Genomic DNA, 18991 nt, shown 5'->3' on the forward strand with positions numbered 1-18991 from the left:
TCTCTTTTGAGGGGGAGGTGAAGGAGTTCAAGGACCTCGGGATCTTGTTCACGAGTGAGGGGACGATGGAGCGTGAGTTCGGACAGAGAATCGGAGCAGCGGGGGCGGAGCTGCAGTCGCTCTACCGCACCGTTGTGACGAAGAGAGAGCTGAGGAAGGCAAAGCTCTGGATCTACCGCTCAGTCCTGGTTCCTACCCTCACCTGTGGTCATGAAAGCTGGGTCAGGACCCAAATAACCAGGTCCAGGAACAAGCGTCTGAAATGTGTTTCCTCAGGAGGGGGGCTGGAGTCTCCCTTAGAGAGAGGGGGAGAAGTTCAGCATCCGTGAGGAACTCGGAGTAGAGCCGCTGCTCCTTTTGCGTTGAAAGGAGCCAGTTGAGGTGGTTCAGGATCATCTGGTAAGGATGAACCCTGGGCGCCTCCCTAGGGAGGTGTTCCAGGCACGTCCAGCTGGGAGGAGGCCTCGGGGAAGACCCAGGACCAGGTGGAGAGATTAGATCTCCACACTGGCCTGGGAACGCCTCAGGATCCCCCAGTTAGAGCTGGTTAATGTGGCCCGGGAAAGGGAAGTTTGGGGTCCCCTGCTGGAGCTGATGCGCCCTCGACCCGACCCCGGATAAGAGGCTGAAGATGAGATGAATAACGAGGGGAACAGACTTATTGATTGATTGATTTGAAAGGGACCATGTGCAATTTAAATTTGATGCATTGCACCTTTGTTAGCTTTGGCTCATTTGCGGCTGCGTAACATTAAGACACACGGTATTTTCTTTTCTTTGACTTTTACCAAGGGTCAGAAAATTTCTCTTCTTCTTGTCGAGATCCTGAAACCTGTGATGACACCGACTCTTGCTCTCACTTCTTGATTAATATAAATAACCTACCATCCCCCTTTTTCTGGGGATCTCCTGGAGCTCCCTCAAGGACCTCTGGGGGGTCCCCGGACCCCTGGTTGAGAACCTCCACAATGAGACATGCAAGTGTGTTTCAGTTGTGATTAAATCAACTGCAGATCAAAATCTTTTTCATCTTTTCTTTCAACTCGTCTTCTGTTTCTCTACACTTCTCTCTCTCTCTCTTCACTTCTCTCTCTCTCTCTCTCTCTCTCTCTCTCTCTCTCTCTCTCTCTCTCTCTCTCTCTCTCTCTCTCTCTCTCTCTCTCTCGGGCACCAACCATGCCCCAACTTCCTGACACACACACACACACACACACGTTGCTTTTCAGACTTTGAACGCGCCCACGCTCTCGTATCATAAATCGACAGAGCTTCAAACGCCTGCTCTCGTTTTGGTGACACCACTGTGCTGCACACAGACCACGGCAAAGGTCAGTACTGATGTTGTGTGTGTGTGTGTGTGTGTGTTTTGTGTTCCCAGTGATAAATTATGTCACATGGGTGTGAAAAATTTAACGTGCTTTCACTGTCAATGTAGAGAACTTCCCCGAGACACCAAAATTCATTCATTTTCTATTTTACAATCTATGTGGACCCTGTGTTAGAGACCTTGGCCTGTGTGGACCCTGTGTTAGAGACCTTGGCCTGTGTGGACCCTGTTTTAGAGACCTTGGCCTGTGTGGACCCTGTTTTAGAGACCTTGGCCTGTGTGGACCCTGTTTTAGAGACCTTGGCCTGTGTGGACCCTGTGTTAGAGACCTTGGCCTGTGTGGACCCTGTGTTAGAGACCTTGGCCTGTGTGGACCCTGTTTTAGAGACCTTGGCCTGTGTGAACCCTGTTTTAGAGACCTTGGCCTGTGTGGACCCTGTTTTAGAGACCTTGGCCTGTGTGGACCCTGTGTTAGAGACCTTGGCCTGTGTGGACCCTGTTTTAGAGACCCTGGCCTGTGTGGACCCTGTTTTAGAGACCTTGGCCTGTGTGGACCCTGTTTTAGAGACCTTGGCCTGTGTGGACCCTGTTTTAGAGACCTTGGCCTGTGTGGACCCTGTTTTAGAGACCTTGGCCTGTGTGGACCCTGTTTTAGAGACCTTGGCCTGTGTGGACCCTGTGTTAGAGACCTTGGCCTGTGTGGACCCTGTGTTAGAGACCTTGGCCTGTGTGGACCCTGTGTTAGAGACCTTGGCCTGTGTGGACCCTGTTTTAGAGACCTTGGCCTGTGTGGACCCTGTGTTAGAGACCTTGTGATGAGAGAAGTTCAGAGGGGGGTTGTAATGTCTGAGGGATGTTTTGTTTGGTCTGAAGACAACTGAGGCTTAGCTGGTTCTGTCTGTGACCTTGTGACCCTGTCTGTGACCCTGTCTGTGACCTTGTGACCCTGTCTGTCTGGATGGGGGGTCTCCTCCTCTAAAAGGCTGAGCACCAGTGGGCTCGGGGTCGTTCCTGCTAAACTCTGAGCTTTGTGAGGAAGCAGGGGTGAACGCATTTTTGTCTGCAGAGGAAAATACCACAACACACTCGAGCAGGTGTTTTAAAAGTAGAGCAAAGTGTGTGTGTGTGTGTGTGTGTGTGTGTGTGTGTGTGTGTGTGTGTGTGTGTGTGTGTGTGTGTGTGTGTGTGTGTGTGTGTGTGTGTGTGTGTGTGTGTGTGTGTGTGTGTGTGTGTGTGTGTGTGTGTGTGTGTGTGTGTGTGTGTGTGTGTGTGTGTGTGTGTGTGTGTGTGTGTGTGTGTGTGTGTGTGTGTGTGTGTGTGGGCCATCACGGTGACCTTGTGGTTTGTCAGGAGTCTGATAATTCGTCCGTTTCTGCATCCTGGTGTGTGTGTGTGAATCTCTAACGTCACGCTGAACTCCCAGTGATCCGCTCTGTCATCTGTTTTGTCTCCTTGTAGTTATAAATAAACTTTTATATTATATTATTATTCTATTATACACAGTACATTTACCCCGCATGCTTATGTTTAACCCTTACCGTATCACTCATCACCCTGTTGTTCTCTCTCTCTATCCACAGTCAGTCGTTCAAACAGGAAATGTTTGCTGTCGTGGTTTTACTCAGCCACCTGTTAACTAGAAAAATAACGTAATGAAAGCGCCGGTTGCCACGGTGACGCTATAGACCCACGATGCCAGGAAGCTGATCTGCTGAATTCTGCATCCTCCATTCACATCTCTCTCTCTCTCTCTCTGTCTCTCTCTCTGTCTCTCTCTCTCTCTCTCTCTCTCTCTCTCTCTGTCTCTCTCTCTCTCTCTCTCTCTCTCTCTCTCTCTCTCTCTCTCTCTCTCTCTCTCTCTCTCTCTCTCTCTCTCTCTCCTCAGTTGGATGCAGTTTGCTCTCGACTGTAGTTTGTCAGAAAGTCTTAACGACGACGTTGTAACCATAGTTTCTGTCTCAGATGGAGTTTGCCTGCAGTCACGTTGTGTGTAACTGGAGGCCTGATGGAGCCGGTGAGTGCACTTCATTTTATTTAATAACTATATAACTTTGTGAGGTTTGGCGAGGGTTCCTGGTTCGAATCCCGGCTGGGGGCCCTTCTGTGTGGAGTTTGCATGTTGTCCCCGTGTCTGCGTGGGTTTTCTCCGGGTTCTCCGGTTTCCTCCCACAGTCCAAAGACGTGCAGGTGTTGGGTTCATTGATGACTCTAAATCACCCGCAGGTGTGAATGGTTGTCTGTCTCTGTTCGTCTCTATGTGTCCTGTGATAGACTGGCGTCCTGTCCAGGGTGGACCCCGCCCTCACGCTCGATGTCAGCTGGGATCGGCTCCAGCCCCCCATGTACAATTATCCAAACCAGATGATACAGAATACATAAAGAGGAAATGGGAATCGGAAATGAGGATAATGATTACACAGGAGAGCTGGGGGAAAATAAGTCAATTACAACGGATCTCCACATCTGCTGCCGTGGTCCTGCATGACGCTTCCTGCTGCTGTTATACTCTATCACCTTAGCTGTGCTTGTTTCTACTGTTCTGCTGTATTAATAAGTCATATTCACATTACTATAGATATTATTATAGTTACTGGAAGTGTGTCTGTCTCTGTCTTTGTGTCTGTCTTTGTCTCTCTCTCTGTCCGTCTTTTCTCTCTCTCTCTCTCTCTCTCCTTCTCTTCCTCTCTCCGGTGCAGACAGATGTGCGTCCTCCACAGAGCTGGGTCTGTCTGACGTTCCTGTCTGTTATAGTGAAGGTTTTCGTCTCCACCGTACTCTACGGGGGAATTGTTGGGTCTCTGTAAATCATAAATAAGTCATAGAGTGTGGTCTTTACCTACTCTGTAAAGTCAATTCGATTCCCTGTGTGGACCATGAATGAAGCGTGGACTGTTGGCTGGAGAGGGCGTGTGTGCGTGTGTGCGTGCGTGCGTGTGTGCGTGCGTGTGCGTGCGTGCGTGTGTGTGTGTGACCTGTATAATAATAACAGAGTGATAAAATTGAATTTCCCCTTGCAGGATAACTAAAAAGGTATTCTTCTTCTTGTTACATGTAAGGATGCGCTCCCTGTTTTTGATGTTTTTGTGTGATTACTTCCCTTTTTCTTGTCTTTTTTTGTCAAAATAATAAAAATTGAGTGTCCTGAGTTAGTTCAATCATTTCAACTGGCTAGTTTCACTTTCGCCTGTATTATCTGACTTGATTAACAATAACCAAATACAGTGTATTTGCTTAGATCATTTGTTGTAACTCAATGAGTTTTTTAGCACCCTAAATCAGTCTCAATAACCTTATTTCCCCATCATCCGCAGGTGTTTCCCGTATCGAGAACCCGTACGACAACACAGTGACAGTTAAACAGCGAGACGGTAATTCTCACAAAAACACAGCGTTCAAAAAGGTCGACGCATCTAAAGTGTTGTTTTTGCTGTTCAGCACATTCTCTTGAGTATTGCAGTGAAATAACAGGAAAGCAGTAACGTGTGTGTGTGTGTGTGTGTGTGTGTGTGTGTGTGGGCATGTTTGCAAGTGCAAGAGCCCGAGAGACACAGTGTGGGAGGTGCAGCCTACAGATAGCATTTTAATAAGGGGAAGTCCGCAGAAAAGGTGTCATATGTTTAATTACACAAGAACAAAGCTGTTGTTCGTTTTAGTCGATCATTAAAAATGTGAGACGGTAAAAAGTCAGTTTATTCTGTACCTCCATCCATCCATGGTTTGTTCATTGAGGCCTATTCAAACACCTTAGCTAAAGATGCTAGCTAGCGTAGTTTAAAAGAGATGGACATAGCTATGTTGACGTCACCCATTGATTGGAAGCCAGTAGATTCACATTTTGGCCGTCAACATCTTGTTTTTAATTGAAACTGGATGTGACCATATTTGGACAAGAGGGCGGAGCTGGGGGAGGAGTACTACGTGGCTCATGGCTGTTGGCCTGTTGTTTACATGGCGCTAAGCTAAATGCTAAAGAGGGAAACTGATGGTGTTACAACTGGCTGATGCGTCAGTTCAGAGAATCAGGTGGACTAGCCTACTGTTATGCTAGCTAGCTAACGTTAGCTTTGTTACAACTGAACACTGATCACAACATTTTCAGGTGACCACAATGTTACAACGAACATAAATGAAGGGAAAACAAACTGTGAGAGGGTTAAAATCCAGAGACTTTGACACAGAAAACACCCAAGAACAAGTTATTTTAATGTACAAAGTGCTACGAATGTACCGCTAAACCTCTATCCTGTCGCTAGCTCGGTGACCTGACTATCACAAGTTAGCCTCCCGACTCTAAACGGGACCATAATTTACTAAATGAACATCATGCTGTATTGAAGAACGCTTGAAACTAGAGATTGAGACCATAACTTCAAAATGTTTGCGTACGTTCATGTTTAAATCAAGCGAGAAGTTTATGCTAATTTTCTCATTGACTTCTATACAATCACACTTCCAGCAGTGGAGTCGCCCCCTGCTGGACGTTAACACACTTCAACACTGACTTCACATTTCATAACCTGAAACCTACGTCCATCTTGCGTTTCAGTGTTGCGTGTCCCTCTCTTTGTCTCCAGGTGCAGTTCCTCCACCGCTGCCCCCCCGTCGACTCAGAAAGCCTCGACCGACGTCTCTGCCTCTCCTGCCTCTCCCCTCCTCTAAGCCTCCCCTCGCTCCTCTCTCCCTCCCTCCTCCCGTTCCACCCAGACGTGAGTTTTGTTCGCTGAATCGACTTTTCAAAAGTTATATATCTACCATATCGATACATTGCCTTTGTCGTTCATCGCAGTCGACAAGGAAGGCGGCAGCGGGCTGGAGGCCAACGTCAACGTCGTCTCGCTCAGTGTTGGGAAACTGGTCGACATCAGCCACGGTCGGAGGGCACACACACACACACACACACACACACACACACACACACACACACACACACACACACACACACACACTGTTAGATTGATCTACTTAACTTTTTTAATTACTTTTCACCTTCTCTAACCAGCCTCAGACCTGGAGAGTTCTCAGAGCCCAGTGAATTGTGGGAAATGTAGTGCTGCCTTGTCGTGTCTGAGCTCTGTGCAGGAGAACGTGAGTAGAAAACGTTTCTTTTCTTCTTTCATTCAGCTTCTCTAAATCCTAATTATGCACGTTTGTTCCCAACAATGTAGTACCTTTTTGTTTCTTTGCCTAGAGATATGATTTAGTTTTACTATCCAGTCTTTAAGTCTGACGTAACACCCTTTCAAAATACTACTTCCTGGTCCAAACGTTCCGTCCGACAAAACGATTTTGGTTGTTTTTTGAAACAGGAAACAGTACTTTGAAAGGGTGTTATTACTAAATGGTGACAGGCAAAGCACCTCCCCTCGTCTCCCTCTTCTTCAGGTGTGGGTGTGTGAGTTCTGCGGATGTGAAAACGGTGTTAACGACAGCGTGGAGAGAGCGTGCGTCGGCCAGCGCGCAGGTGTGCACAGCGACGACATTTACCTGCCGAATCAGAGCGACGACGACTACCAGAACTTGGAGGACACACTGGTGGTGTTCTGCGTGGACATTTCTGGCAGCATGATCGTCACTACAGAGGTGTGTGTGTGTGTGTGGTTGTATGATTCCTGCTCTTGATCCACTGCGTCTGACCGACAACCAATCAGAGCAAAGGAGTCTCGACGCAGCTCATGTACTCATGTATCAAACTGAGAAACTAGACCGCGCTGAACAAATATGACTCGGTATTCTCTTACTCTATGGCATATTTCTCACATAAAATGTTTCCCGAAACATATTTTAATTTACTGTTTAGTTGTAAAATGAGAAAGTGGGCGGGGCTTGGTTTTGGCTCGACGTGGTCACAGACGGTTTGGGGCTTCTTCTTCCTCTTCTGAAGATGATTGGATGATCTTTTTTGAAAAGAATGCTTACATCATGAAAATATAACTTGGGTTTTTTTTTGTGATGGACCAATATTATATTATCGGATGATATTTGCGTTTTTTATGTGTATCGGTATCGGCCAATGGGGGCTGCTGCATTCTGCGATAGTTTTTTAGACGGGCGTCCACAGGCGGCTCTGAGATGCTGGAGACGCCTTTTTTAAGTTCAATAAATGTTCATTCATTCATTCATCTTCAACTGTCGGGGTTGTGGGGGGGCTGGACATCGGGCGCCTCACTTTCGCCTCACAGCGAGAGGGTTGCTGGTTTGAATCCCAGCTGGGGCCCTTCAGTGTGGAGTTTGCATGTTGTCCCAGTGTCTGCGTGGGTTTTCTCCGGGTTCTCCGGTTTCCTCCCACAGTCCAAAGACATGCAGGTGTTCGGTTCATTGATGACTCTAAATCACCCGTAGGTGTGAATGGTTGTCTGTCTCTGTTCGTCTCTATGTGTCCTGTGATAGACTGGCGTCCTGTCCAGGGTGGACCCCGCCTCACGCCCGATGTCAGCTGGGATCGGCTCCAGCCCCCCGCGACCCCGACAGGGACAAGCGGTTGAAGATGAATGAATGAATGAATCTTCTTATAAACAGTATGTGCAGAGAGATATCGCTCATATCCTGCTCCCGACATGTCTGCTCCTCTTTAGGTCACATCCAGCAGTGGCTCTCCAGCGTACATATCCAGGCTAGAGGTGAGATGTTAATTTGTTGTTACTGCTAAGGGACTGAATGCACGTTTCACTCGTTAAAAGACTGTTTGTTGTTGTTTTTTTCACAGGGTATCCAGGATGCCCTCCAGAGGGCGCTGTCGTCCCTGCTGCAGCAGTCCCCCCACAGGAGAGTGGCGCTGGTCACCTTCAACGATGAGGCGGGAGAAATTATTATTTCAAAGTTATTTATTACGGCAGAGCACGGACAAATGTGTAATTACATGACAATAAGCTGGTGTTTTTATTTTATTTTGAGATTAAATGCATACCTTGCGTGTAAACTGAATTAATATCGTGCTTTTCATGTGTATAATTTTACACATCATGTTTTATTTTATTCACTTTAACAGAACTAAACGCTGAAAAAGCTTATACTTATTACACAGAATCATCACTGGGACAACAAACTTCTTTCAAACATTACATTTTTATTACATTTAACTGACTTTATAGAACTCTTTGCTCTTTCTTTCTCATGAAATACTGGATATTGTATTGATTTCCGGGGTCACAGTTAAAGATCGTATGAGGTTGAGCTGCAGTAAGACCTCGGAACAATGTCACCCATAATAATAATATATTTAGTTTATATCACACTTCAAAATACACAACACACTTAGTTTTATACAACTGAAAACCGATTAAATTATAAATAATATTTAGAGGGCTCTGCACCTTGGTGCGGAGGCTCCTGTCTGCCCGGGTTGGGGGGGTCTCTGTGGCGGTGCTCCCTGTGACCTTGGACTGGGATCCCTCCCGGTGTGGTTGGCCCCCCAAAGGTAGCTTCCTCTAGCCTCCTCTGTACCTCAGGTCTCACTGCCCGGCCATGTCTCTGTAGTGACAGCTAGTGTTTGCGTAGGTGTGAGTGTGTGTGTATCTGTGAATGTGTGTATGAACGTATACATATGTGTGTGTGTCTCTGTGCGTGACTGTGGGTTCTTTTAACTTTCTTCTCCTGATTTTATTTGATGTTTCTCTTTTTCTGTTCATCTCTGTAACTTGGCAGTTTGCGACACTTTCCTGTATGAAAAGCGCCGTATAAATAAATAAAGGTTGATTGGATTTGATTTAGATATAATTATTATAAATGCTGCCATACTGAAATACCCGTGATCCTCTAACCTCTTCATCATTTGTTTTACAGGTTGTAATATACGGTGATGGTACCAGTGCTCCTCTGACCCTCAGGGACTGGGCGCTGGTCGATTACGACCATATATGGCAACAGGCCGTGGCGTTTAGCGTCCCACACTGCATCGCTGAGACGTACGACGGACTGGTACAGACGGTCAAAGAGTGAGTGACGTCGGAGTGTGTCCTTAAACTTTGAAACACCTCTGTCTCTGTGGTACAGAATGTAATCTTAGGTGTTTTCTATATTTCTGCATTTCCAGCCTCAGGGAACACGGGGCAACGTGTCTTGGTCCTGCAGCGTTAGCCTCGGTTGCCATGGCGTCGAGGTACCGCGGGTCAAAAGTGAGAGCGCCGAATCCCCTCCTCTCTACATGGATCTGACCGCCCGTGTGCAAAGGCAACGGACAGAAAAAACAAGGGGACTTGTGGGTAATGGAGTTCCTGATCTTCTGTGTTCTGCAGGTGATCCTGTGCACTGACGGCAGAGCCAACATCGGACTGGGTGAGATGGAGCAGACGCCCTCTCTGTCCTCCTCGCCCCTCACTCCATATTTCTACAGACAGCTGGCTCTGCAGGCCGTGGGGAGCGGGTGAGGAATGAATAGTCCTGCAGATCATGTCCCCGTGCAAATGAGGGCGCACTCACACTGTCCTTCCGTACCGTGCCCAAACAGGTTTTACGGCTAAAGTCTGGTTCCTTTGACCAGTGAGAGTGCAAGCGTACCGAGCTTAGGAGCTTGCCCACGTCCCGTTTGAGAGAGGTGGGCTTTTGTAAAGCACGTTTGCACATGTACGAGCACGAGCGTGCGCACGTGTACGAACACGAGGCCTACGGCTGTTCTGAGGTCATTTCCTGTGCGCCTGTTGGGACGTAGAAAAAAGAAGGAGGGACCATGCGTGGACATTTAAAACAATGGCGGTGAAAGGTTCACGTTGGTGTGATGCGGAGGTGGAGTGTTTACTGCAGATTTGGTCGATGAAAAGATTCAAAAACAGTCGACAAGACGCACAAAAACTCCGAGGTCTACGGAAAGATCTGGAAACAAAGCCACGCATCGCCATGACGTCATCAATGCGTGTGACGTGTTACGGCGTGATGACGTATAGGCAGCAAGAAGCATTCTCCGAGGCCCAGGTAGTGTGAGTACAAACGGGCCTGGAGGGGGGGACAAGGACCCTAAAGCACGGGGCACGGGACGGAGGAGCAGTGGGAGTGCGCCCTGAATCTCAGTTGAAATAAAAATGGAATAAAGTAAACTCTCTTTCTCATCTTCTGCCAGAGTCATAATATCAGTAATGACGTTTGAAGGGACAGACTGTCGCTTGGCCGACATCGGGAGGCTCGCAGACACGACCGGAGGAAGGGTGAGACTTATTTAATGTAAATGAACGTCGCGAGGGCGGATAGCGTACCGTAACATTCGTCTCGTGGAGGTTGAAGTTGAAATACTGCTAAAGTCGAAGAACAAGTCACTCTCAAATGTGGTCGTTTGATGAAGTCAACCTTTTGAACGCCTCTTCCCTCTCCTGCACAGGTGAACATTGTGAGCATCGGCACCGTGGCGACAGAGATCCAGTCGGCCTCTGTGGACAACATCCTCGCAACGGGAGTCAAGGCAACCCTGCTCGCACCTGATGGAGTGTGAGTGACACCAAATACACAGGAACTTTTGTATTTAACCAATGATGAGAGCATGGACACCAAAATGACCCATGACACTTTAGCAATCTTGGTTCCTACCCTCACCTGTGGTCATGAAAGCTGGGTTAGGACCCAAAGAACCAGGTCGCGGGTACAAGCGGCTGAAATGTGTTTTCTCAGGAGGGGGTCTGGAGTCTCCCTTAGAGAGAGGGGGAGAAGTTCAGCATCCGTGAGGAACTCGGAGTAGAGCCGCTGCTCCTTTGCGTTGAAAGGAGCCAGTTGAGGTGGTTCAGGATCATCTAGTAAGGATGAACCCTGGGCGCCTCCCTAGGGAGGTGTTCCAGGCACGTCCAGCTGGGAGGAGGCCTCGGGGAAGACCCAGGACCAGGTGGAGAGATTAGATCTCCACACTGGCCTGGGAACGCCTCAGGATCCCCCAGTTAGAGCTGGTTAATGTGGCCCGGGAAAGGGAAGTTTGGGGTCCCCTGCTAAAGCTGCTGCCCCCGCGATCCGACCCCGAATAAGAGGCTGAAGATGAGATGAGACTTGGATAACCTAGTTCTGTCTAATCATGTTCTCCTCTCTTTCTCTGTAGGTATTTTCCCTATGAGGATAAAAACAACCACAAACTGGTGAGAGAGATCGGGAATGTGACCAAAGGGCTGGAGATCACCATCCAGTTTGCTGTGAAACCGGAATTTATGGAAGGTAAGACAAACAAAATCCACCTTCGCTGTGTCCGTTTACGTAAGATGGTTTACAGCACGTTGTGGGGACTCGCACCGCGCAGTAATGCAAACGTATATGACAGTTTTCCTCCAGAGGGACACGCTTCCATTCCAGCTCCAGCTGAGCTTCAAGACCAGAGAACAAGAAAAAGTCACACGCGTCATCACCGAACAGCGACCAGTGACCACCTGCAGGTAAACTCCTGCTGCATGGACGTGATTGTATTTTAATTAAGTCATAGTTGAAACCAAAGATTCTCAGTATACTCTAAGTTCATCTGATCTTCAGCCTGTTATCCGGGGTCGGGTCGCAGGGGCAGCAGCTTTAGCAGGGGACCCCAAACTTCCCTTTCCTGGGCCACATTAACCAGCTCTAACTGGGGGATCCTGAGGCGTTCCCAGGCCAGTGTGGAGATCTAATCTCTCCACCTGGTCCTGGGTCTTCCCTGAGGCCTCCTCCCAGCTGGACGTGCCTGGAACACCTCCCTAGGGAGGCGCCCAGGGTTCATCCTTACCAGATGATCCTGAACCACCTCAACTGGCTCCTTTCAACGCAAAGGAGCAGCGGCTCTACTCCAATATACAATACAATACATACCAATTACCCAGTACTTAGCCACCCGGGTACTGGAGCGTGCCTTTCACACTGTGTCAACACTTGTCCAACCCGTGTCCAAACCACTTCTTATCTGGTTTTTTTTCCGTCTGTCTGAAGTCGAATCTGGGCTGGTAGCCTCAACGTCGCGGTGCTCGGCGTTCACTGTGCTCAACTCTGTGCCCGTTTAACCATGGAGGGTCGGGTGCAGGAAGCACAGAGGCAACTGAAGGCCCAGCAAGACCTGCGCGCACAAATCAGGTACGACCTCTGACCCACGCAGGGTGGAGGGCTGGATAATAAAACAAAGTGATGGCAAGACTTCAGGGTATTCTTAATATGTTGCTATAGGACGTGTTTTACCATAACTTACAATGTAAGTAATGTAATTTTATAGACATGACCATTAACGTGTGCGTGTGTGTGTGTGTGCGCGTGCGTATGTGTTCGCGTGCGTGCATGCGTGTGTGTGTGCGTGCGTGCGTGCGTGTGTGTGTGTGCTATAGTAAACAGAGGCCGATCCAAGAGGAAGAGAGTATCTACGGCAACTGGATGGACACCATGACAACGATCTGTGACGACATCACCATGGAATCATCTGTGAGCATACACTTCATTTATCAATGATGCCAATCAATCAATCAACATTAGCTCCACAGCACCGCTATTTATAAAGCACTTTGTGTTTTGGCCCATGACTCCACGTGCCATTTTAAATGTTTTTTTTTTTTGCAAAGCCATTCTTTACATAAAAACTACAGTTATTTAGCTTAGCATAAAGCCTGGAAACAGGGGGAAACAGCCTGACTCTGTCTAAAGATAACAACATCGGTCTACTAGCACCTTTAAAATGAAGAGAGCCAGGATCCCTTTCTTATGTCCAGTTCAGACCAAAGATTTGCGAAGAGATGAGTTGAAACTTGCAAAGTGCAGGTCTGCAACTGGGCTTTAAAGATTCCTCATCTCTTTCCCTCTGCAGACTCTCTCTGATGAAGCAGCTAAGGTGATGTACCAGATGAAGAGAGCCAGCAGTGTCGTCAACAACAACAGCAACAGCAGCAGCAGCAGCAACAACACAGTTGAGATCCAGAAGAAGACCAGGAGGAAGAAGAAGGCCGTCATGGAAGGAATGTAAAGAAAGCCCTTCTGTGTGGAGTTTGCACGTTCTCCCCGTGTCTGCGTGGGTTTTCTCCGGGTTCTCCGGTTTCCTCCCACAGTCCAAAGACGTGCAGGTGTTCGGTTCATTGATGACTCTAAATCACCCGTAGGTGTGAATGGTTGTCTGTCTCTGTTCGTCTCTATGTGTCCTGTGATAGACTGGCGTCCTGTCCAGGGTGGACCCCGCCTCACGCCCGATGTCAGCTGGGATCGGCTCAAGCCCTCCGCGACCCCGACAGGGACAAGAGGTTCCCCGTAGGTGTGAATGGTTGTCTGATAAACTGGCGATAAACTGGCATCCTGTCCAGGGTGGACCCCGCCTCACAAGAGGTAGAAGATGAATGAATGATCAATATCTGAGTGCACCCTCTTTGCTTCACTTGCAAACATTTGATAACAGTAAAGATGCGTTAACCTTAAACAACCTTCCGTATATGTGTTTGTTAGATATACTGACACACAAGGACAAACAAAGAAACAAACACTCAGACTAACACAGTATCTCTGAAGACATTCTTATCTAAAGTTTAGACGGTGTGTGTTTTATGGAATGTCTCTGTCGCCGTGCATTGACGTAGACGTGCTTGCACAGGATGATTTATTGCCTTCAGTTACGAGCATATGTGTGGAGTCTGACCTGGCACAGTGACCCAGAGAGAGATTTCTTTTAAGGCTGTGCACACAGGCTGTCGCTTTAGGCCATGACGTGACAATCGGTACATCCTGTCATGTTCTTTTGATTGATGACTGAGGCAAATTGCAGTGGTGTCGTCAGGCATTCTTTTGTAGCGCGATGACGCTGTTTCAGTGCCACTTCTTGGCCAAATGGCACCAAATCTACCGTAGTCACTCGGACGTCATATCTACACATTTCCACCAAATGTCGTTCCATTAGCGCAAAGCGTTCAGGAGATATGACATGTTGTAGCATATAGCATTTTAACTAATTTTAGGGTGAGCTGTAGCAAAACTGTCTGACACATCAATAAATCTGAAATAGTAAATTTTTGGCTTGGTTCAGAGATGTTTTGTACCCAGTTTGGTGATGATTGCTAAAATATGTAGGAGGAGTAGAGAAAAAACAGATTTGGACACAACTCAAAGTGATGAAAATCTATCTAGACGCAAACGGGCGTGGCTTTTATGGACAGCTTCATCTGGAACCACAAACCCCCCAATAATGTTTCTGAGACTTACAGTTCAAGACGTAAATTCCAAAATGTAGTTTGTTGTACACACATACACACAGATGGAGATTCTTAGCTGTATAGTTCGATGGTTGTTTCCATAATTTCATCTCTCGGCTAAAACAGATTGTTGATTATGGACTGTCGTGGGAATTTTGGATATTCACTGCGCTCAACTCTGTGCCCGTTTAACCATGGAGGGTCGAGTGCAGGAAGCACAGAGGACACTGAAGGCACAGCAAGACCTGCGCGCACAAATCAGGTACGACCTCTGACCCAGGCAGGATGGAGGGCTGGATAATTACACAAAGTGATGGCAAGACTTCAAGGTATTCTAAATATGTTGCTATAGGACGTGTTTTACCATAACTTACAATGTAAGTAATGTAATTTTATCGACATGACCATTAACGTGGGTGCGTGCATGTGTGCGAGTGTGTGTGTGTGTTGCAGAGGATGATTTATTGCCTTCAGTTACGAGCTTATGTGTGGAGTCTGACCTGGCACAGTGACCCAGAAAGAGATTTCTTTTAAGTCTGTGTGCATAGGCTGTCGCTTCTGGCTATGACGTGACAATCGGTACATCCTGTCATGTTCTTTGGATTGATGACTGAGGCAAATTGCAGTGGTGTCGTCAGGCATTCTTTTGTAGCGCGATGACGCTGTTTCAGTGCCACTTCTTGGCCAAATGGCACCAAATCTACCGTAGTCACTCGGACGTCATATCTACACATTTCCACCAAACGTCGTTCCATTAGCGCAAAGAGTTCAGGAGATATGACATGTTGTAGCATATAGCATTTTAGCTCATTTTAGGGTGAGCTGTAGCAAAACTTCATGGAACATCAATAAATCTGAAATAGTTCATTTTTGGGGCTTGGTTCAGAGATGTTTTGTACCCAGTTTGGTGATGATTGCTAAAATATGTAGGAGGAATAGAGAAAAAACAGATTTGGACACAACTCAAAGTGATGAAAATCTATCTAGACACACACAGGCGTGGCTTTTATGGACAGCTTCATCTGGAATCACAAAAACACCCCCAAATAAAATGTTGTTTCTGAGACTTACGGTTCAAGACGTAAATCCCAAAATGGAGTTTGTTGTACACACACACACAGATGGAGAATCTTAGGGCGCACTCACACTGTCCTTCCGCACCGCGCCAAAACAGGTTTTTCGGGTCAAGCCTAGTGCGTTTGACCAGTGTGAGTGCACCCGGTCCGAGTCTAGCTGCGGCAAGTTGGCCGTCCACAGCCCGTTTGAGAGAGGTGGGCTTTTGTAGAGTGGAGTGTGGAGTGTTTACTGCAGATTTGGTCGATGAAAAGATTCAAAAACAGTCGACGCACAGAAACTCCGAGGTCTACGGAAAGATTTGGAAACAAAGCCACGCATCGCCATGACGTCAATCAATGCGTGTGATGCGTTACGGCGTGATGATGTATGGACAGGCAAGGTGTCAGTGTGAGAAACAGGCTGGCCAGGGGGGGGGGGGGTGACAAGTACCCTATAGCCCTGGGCGCGTTGCGGAAGGACAGTGTGAGTGCGCTCTTAGCTGTATAGTGCGATGGTTGTTTCCATAATCTCCTCTCTCGGCTAAAACAGATTAGGGTTGATTAGGGACTGTTGTGGGAATTTTGGATATTTGTAATTCATAATCACAGGTTTGTCAGGTCAGACGCAGTTCAGTGTCTCCTCTGTCTTACCTTCTTAATGGATAACGCAAATAACAAACTCATGATGATATACATGATGGTATAACGGCGTATTTGTGCATCTGTACCCTGTGTTAGAGACCTTGTGATGAGAGAGGTTCAGAGTTTTCAGAATTGTAATGTCTGAGGCAAGTTTTTGTTTGGTCTAAAGACGTCACCCAACCAAGGCTTAGGGCGTCCTGTCTGTGACCTCTTGACCCTGTCTGTCTGGATGGGGGGTCTCCTCCTCTAAAAGGCTGAGCACCAGTGGGCTCGGGGTCCTTCCTGCTAAACTCTGAGCTTTGTGAGGAAGCAGGGGTGAACGTGTTTGTGTCTGCAGAGGAAAATGCTTTGGCAAAATAAACCACGGAGAAAAAGCTGATGCTGTTTGTTGATCTATTATTGAAGAATCCATTTCCACAACAGGACATACCGTTCTACACACTTGAAGGTGCAGTTCAGCTTGTTGTTTACCTGTCCAGCCCACGCATTTACTGTTTTGGTTCACTCTCACTGTTCCCAAGGCCAGGGCGGAGATTCAAATTCAAATTGCACTTGAGATGAAAACTACTACAAAATACAAAACGATAATAACTGATGCTACGCAGGACGCTGACCTGTGTCGACACCTTCCACAAACAAGCTACTTTTCCCCATCCTAATGTTATTATTTCGTCCTCATTATGCAGAAAAGCTATTTGCATGTGCCACAGGATGCGATCAGCCCGATTACGGAGGATGTTTTCTAACCCGTTTGGGTACTTGCTGTCCGAGAGTCGGCTTATCTCTCCGTGCAGGCAGTGCATCGTTTGCTGAAAGGAATGACAAACGTGAAGAATAAGATGCCACTCGTCCAAACAAACAAACGAATGCACACAAAAACACACACACACACACACACACACACACACAGGAGAGTGAGCGCAACTGACACAAAGGCATATGCAAGTGGCTGAAACTCCCACAGCTGAGAGGATTCCCACGATAAGACGAGACCATTTTATCCTCTGTGTCATCGCAGAGCCTCGGTCACGTAGACGTAGCTAAGCTGCACATCGTGTTCAGACCTCGGGGAAGTTACTGTCATTAAAGTGCCTCATGGCGCAATTATGAAGACTTGTATTAATAATTAATTACAGGGTGGAGCATCTATCTGGTCGATATTTAAATCTAAAACTATTATTGTGTAATGTCTCTATAAAAAGAACTATGCAGAGGTTCAGGACAATAGGTTTGTGTTGTCTTAACCAGAGTTTTAGTCCAAGACAAAGACACACACAGGGAAAATTATCTTATTTACACAGAGTCTGCTACGTCCAAAAGGCCCCTGGGCCATGATGTCTTGTTATATGTCAGAGTCCGTCTGGCCACCGGACAAATAAAGGTCCATGTTGTGAGGAACCCGAGCCAGGAGACAAAAATAACGATGCTAAAAAGCTCCGTAGAGTCGAGAGTCAACCCTGCCTCCTAAAAAAGACATTCTCAATCATATTTAAAGGGAAACAAAAACAAAAGTACTTTGTTAAGTTTAGAAAAAAGTTAAAGTTGGGTTTAAATATTGTTTGAGGTTACTGAACTTACGTGCATAAGTTAAGGCGCTAAATCATCCCATCGTCTTTTTCGGAACTTGCATCAAATAAACCATGGAGACTTTTTTTTGATGTATAAACTGTTAATGGAGAAATCTTGTAGAGTCGCCAACAGCTGGACGTGGCTAACACTGATTAGCGAAGCACCAATGGGCTCCTTCCTCTGGGATTGACTTTGGTAATCCACTTGAATGGACTTCACTATGAGAGGAGCTGGTACAGGGGCCAGTAGGTAAGTCTTTAAAACACTCTTTTAATAAACTCTGGGTTCACTAACTACGCTGATGATGCTTTGTTGTGTGTGTAGGGACTCTTCTCATGCTGCTGCAGAGGTTTGCTGTTATTTTCAGCAGCATTAGTGGTTAAAAAAGACCTTTGAATGCCTTCAACGTACTGCCCCCAGCTAATAAGTGTGGCTTGGGATGATTTTGCGGCAGAATTACACAAGTACGATACATGGACTTATTCACTTTTGTGCATAAGTTACAATAAGTCGACTTTGGTTTTGAACTTTCCTTGGTGAAAGTCTTGCGTCCTCCCTGGGAAAACTTCATCGTCCAGGGAAACGTAATCGAGTTTAGTTGTAAAGTAACGTCATTTGTAGGACACAGGGCTCAAAGAGCTTACGAATAATTCTCCTTTCACATTAGGGGCCGCACATATGCAGCGTGCAGTGACTCTGAGTTAAACAAACTTTGTAACCGACCAAAGCGCCGTGCGTTTTCCAAACAGCATGTGTACCGTCGCTTACCCACAGTCATTCACTGTCTGTTTTTTTATTAACAAATTAATACACGTGTGTTTGAGTCAGTCATGTCTCGTTTAAAAAGAAGAAAAAAGATCTGGGGCATACTTGTAGTAGAAGCACATTTGTGGGCGACCTGTGGTTCAGAGATAGAGTGGGTCGTCCTCCGTTTGAGAGATCAGTGGTTCGATCCCCTTGGTCCCCATGTCGAAGTGTCCTTGGGCAAGACACTGAACCCCAAATTGCTCCCCGTGCTGCGCATGGGTGTGTGAATGTGGTGTGAATGGTTAGATTAGATGGTTTGTAGATGTCCACTGCCATCAGTGTGAACGTCTGTGTGAACGGGTGAATGTGACAAACACTGTGAAAGCACCTTGAGTAGTCAGAAGACTAGAAAGGCGCTTTATAAGTACAAGTCCATTTACCTAAAAAACTCTCTGTGCCACATTTGTCAACCAGTCTCTGCAGAACTAAGAGATGGGGAGCGACTGAGGGGTCACTTCTGGCGCCTCCCTGCAACATTGATGTGTGGAAATGTAGATTGTAACTATAAAAAC

At 47.0% G+C, this 18991-nt stretch overlaps 2 protein-coding genes across 3 annotated transcripts in view; one reads left to right on the forward strand and one right to left on the reverse strand.

Annotated features, from left to right (window-relative positions):
• Positions 1–18991, reverse strand: part of LOC310964115 (ankyrin repeat domain-containing protein 46) — a 223827-nt gene that overhangs the window by 77834 nt on the left and 127002 nt on the right. The window lies entirely within an intron of this gene.
• On the forward strand, positions 3234–13196 carry LOC310964310 (circularly permutated Ras protein 1; the record flags this gene model as incomplete). The annotated part of the gene is made up of 18 exons (XM_083937387.1): positions 3234–3341; positions 4639–4695; positions 5902–6033; positions 6114–6197; positions 6327–6412; positions 6710–6907; positions 7900–7944; positions 8031–8120; positions 9107–9258; positions 9357–9438; positions 9559–9686; positions 10377–10461; positions 10632–10738; positions 11334–11446; positions 11550–11661; positions 12182–12322; positions 12568–12661; positions 13041–13196. Exons 1-18 carry the CDS (start codon positions 3290–3292, stop codon positions 13194–13196), a joined length of 1914 nt encoding a protein of 637 aa, XP_083793513.1. The 5' UTR covers positions 3234–3289.

The sequence above is a fragment of the Echiichthys vipera genome (genome assembly GCF_963691815.1).
Source record: "Echiichthys vipera genome assembly, chromosome: 22".
In the NCBI taxonomy this organism is placed as follows: Eukaryota; Metazoa; Chordata; class Actinopteri; order Perciformes; family Trachinidae; genus Echiichthys; species Echiichthys vipera.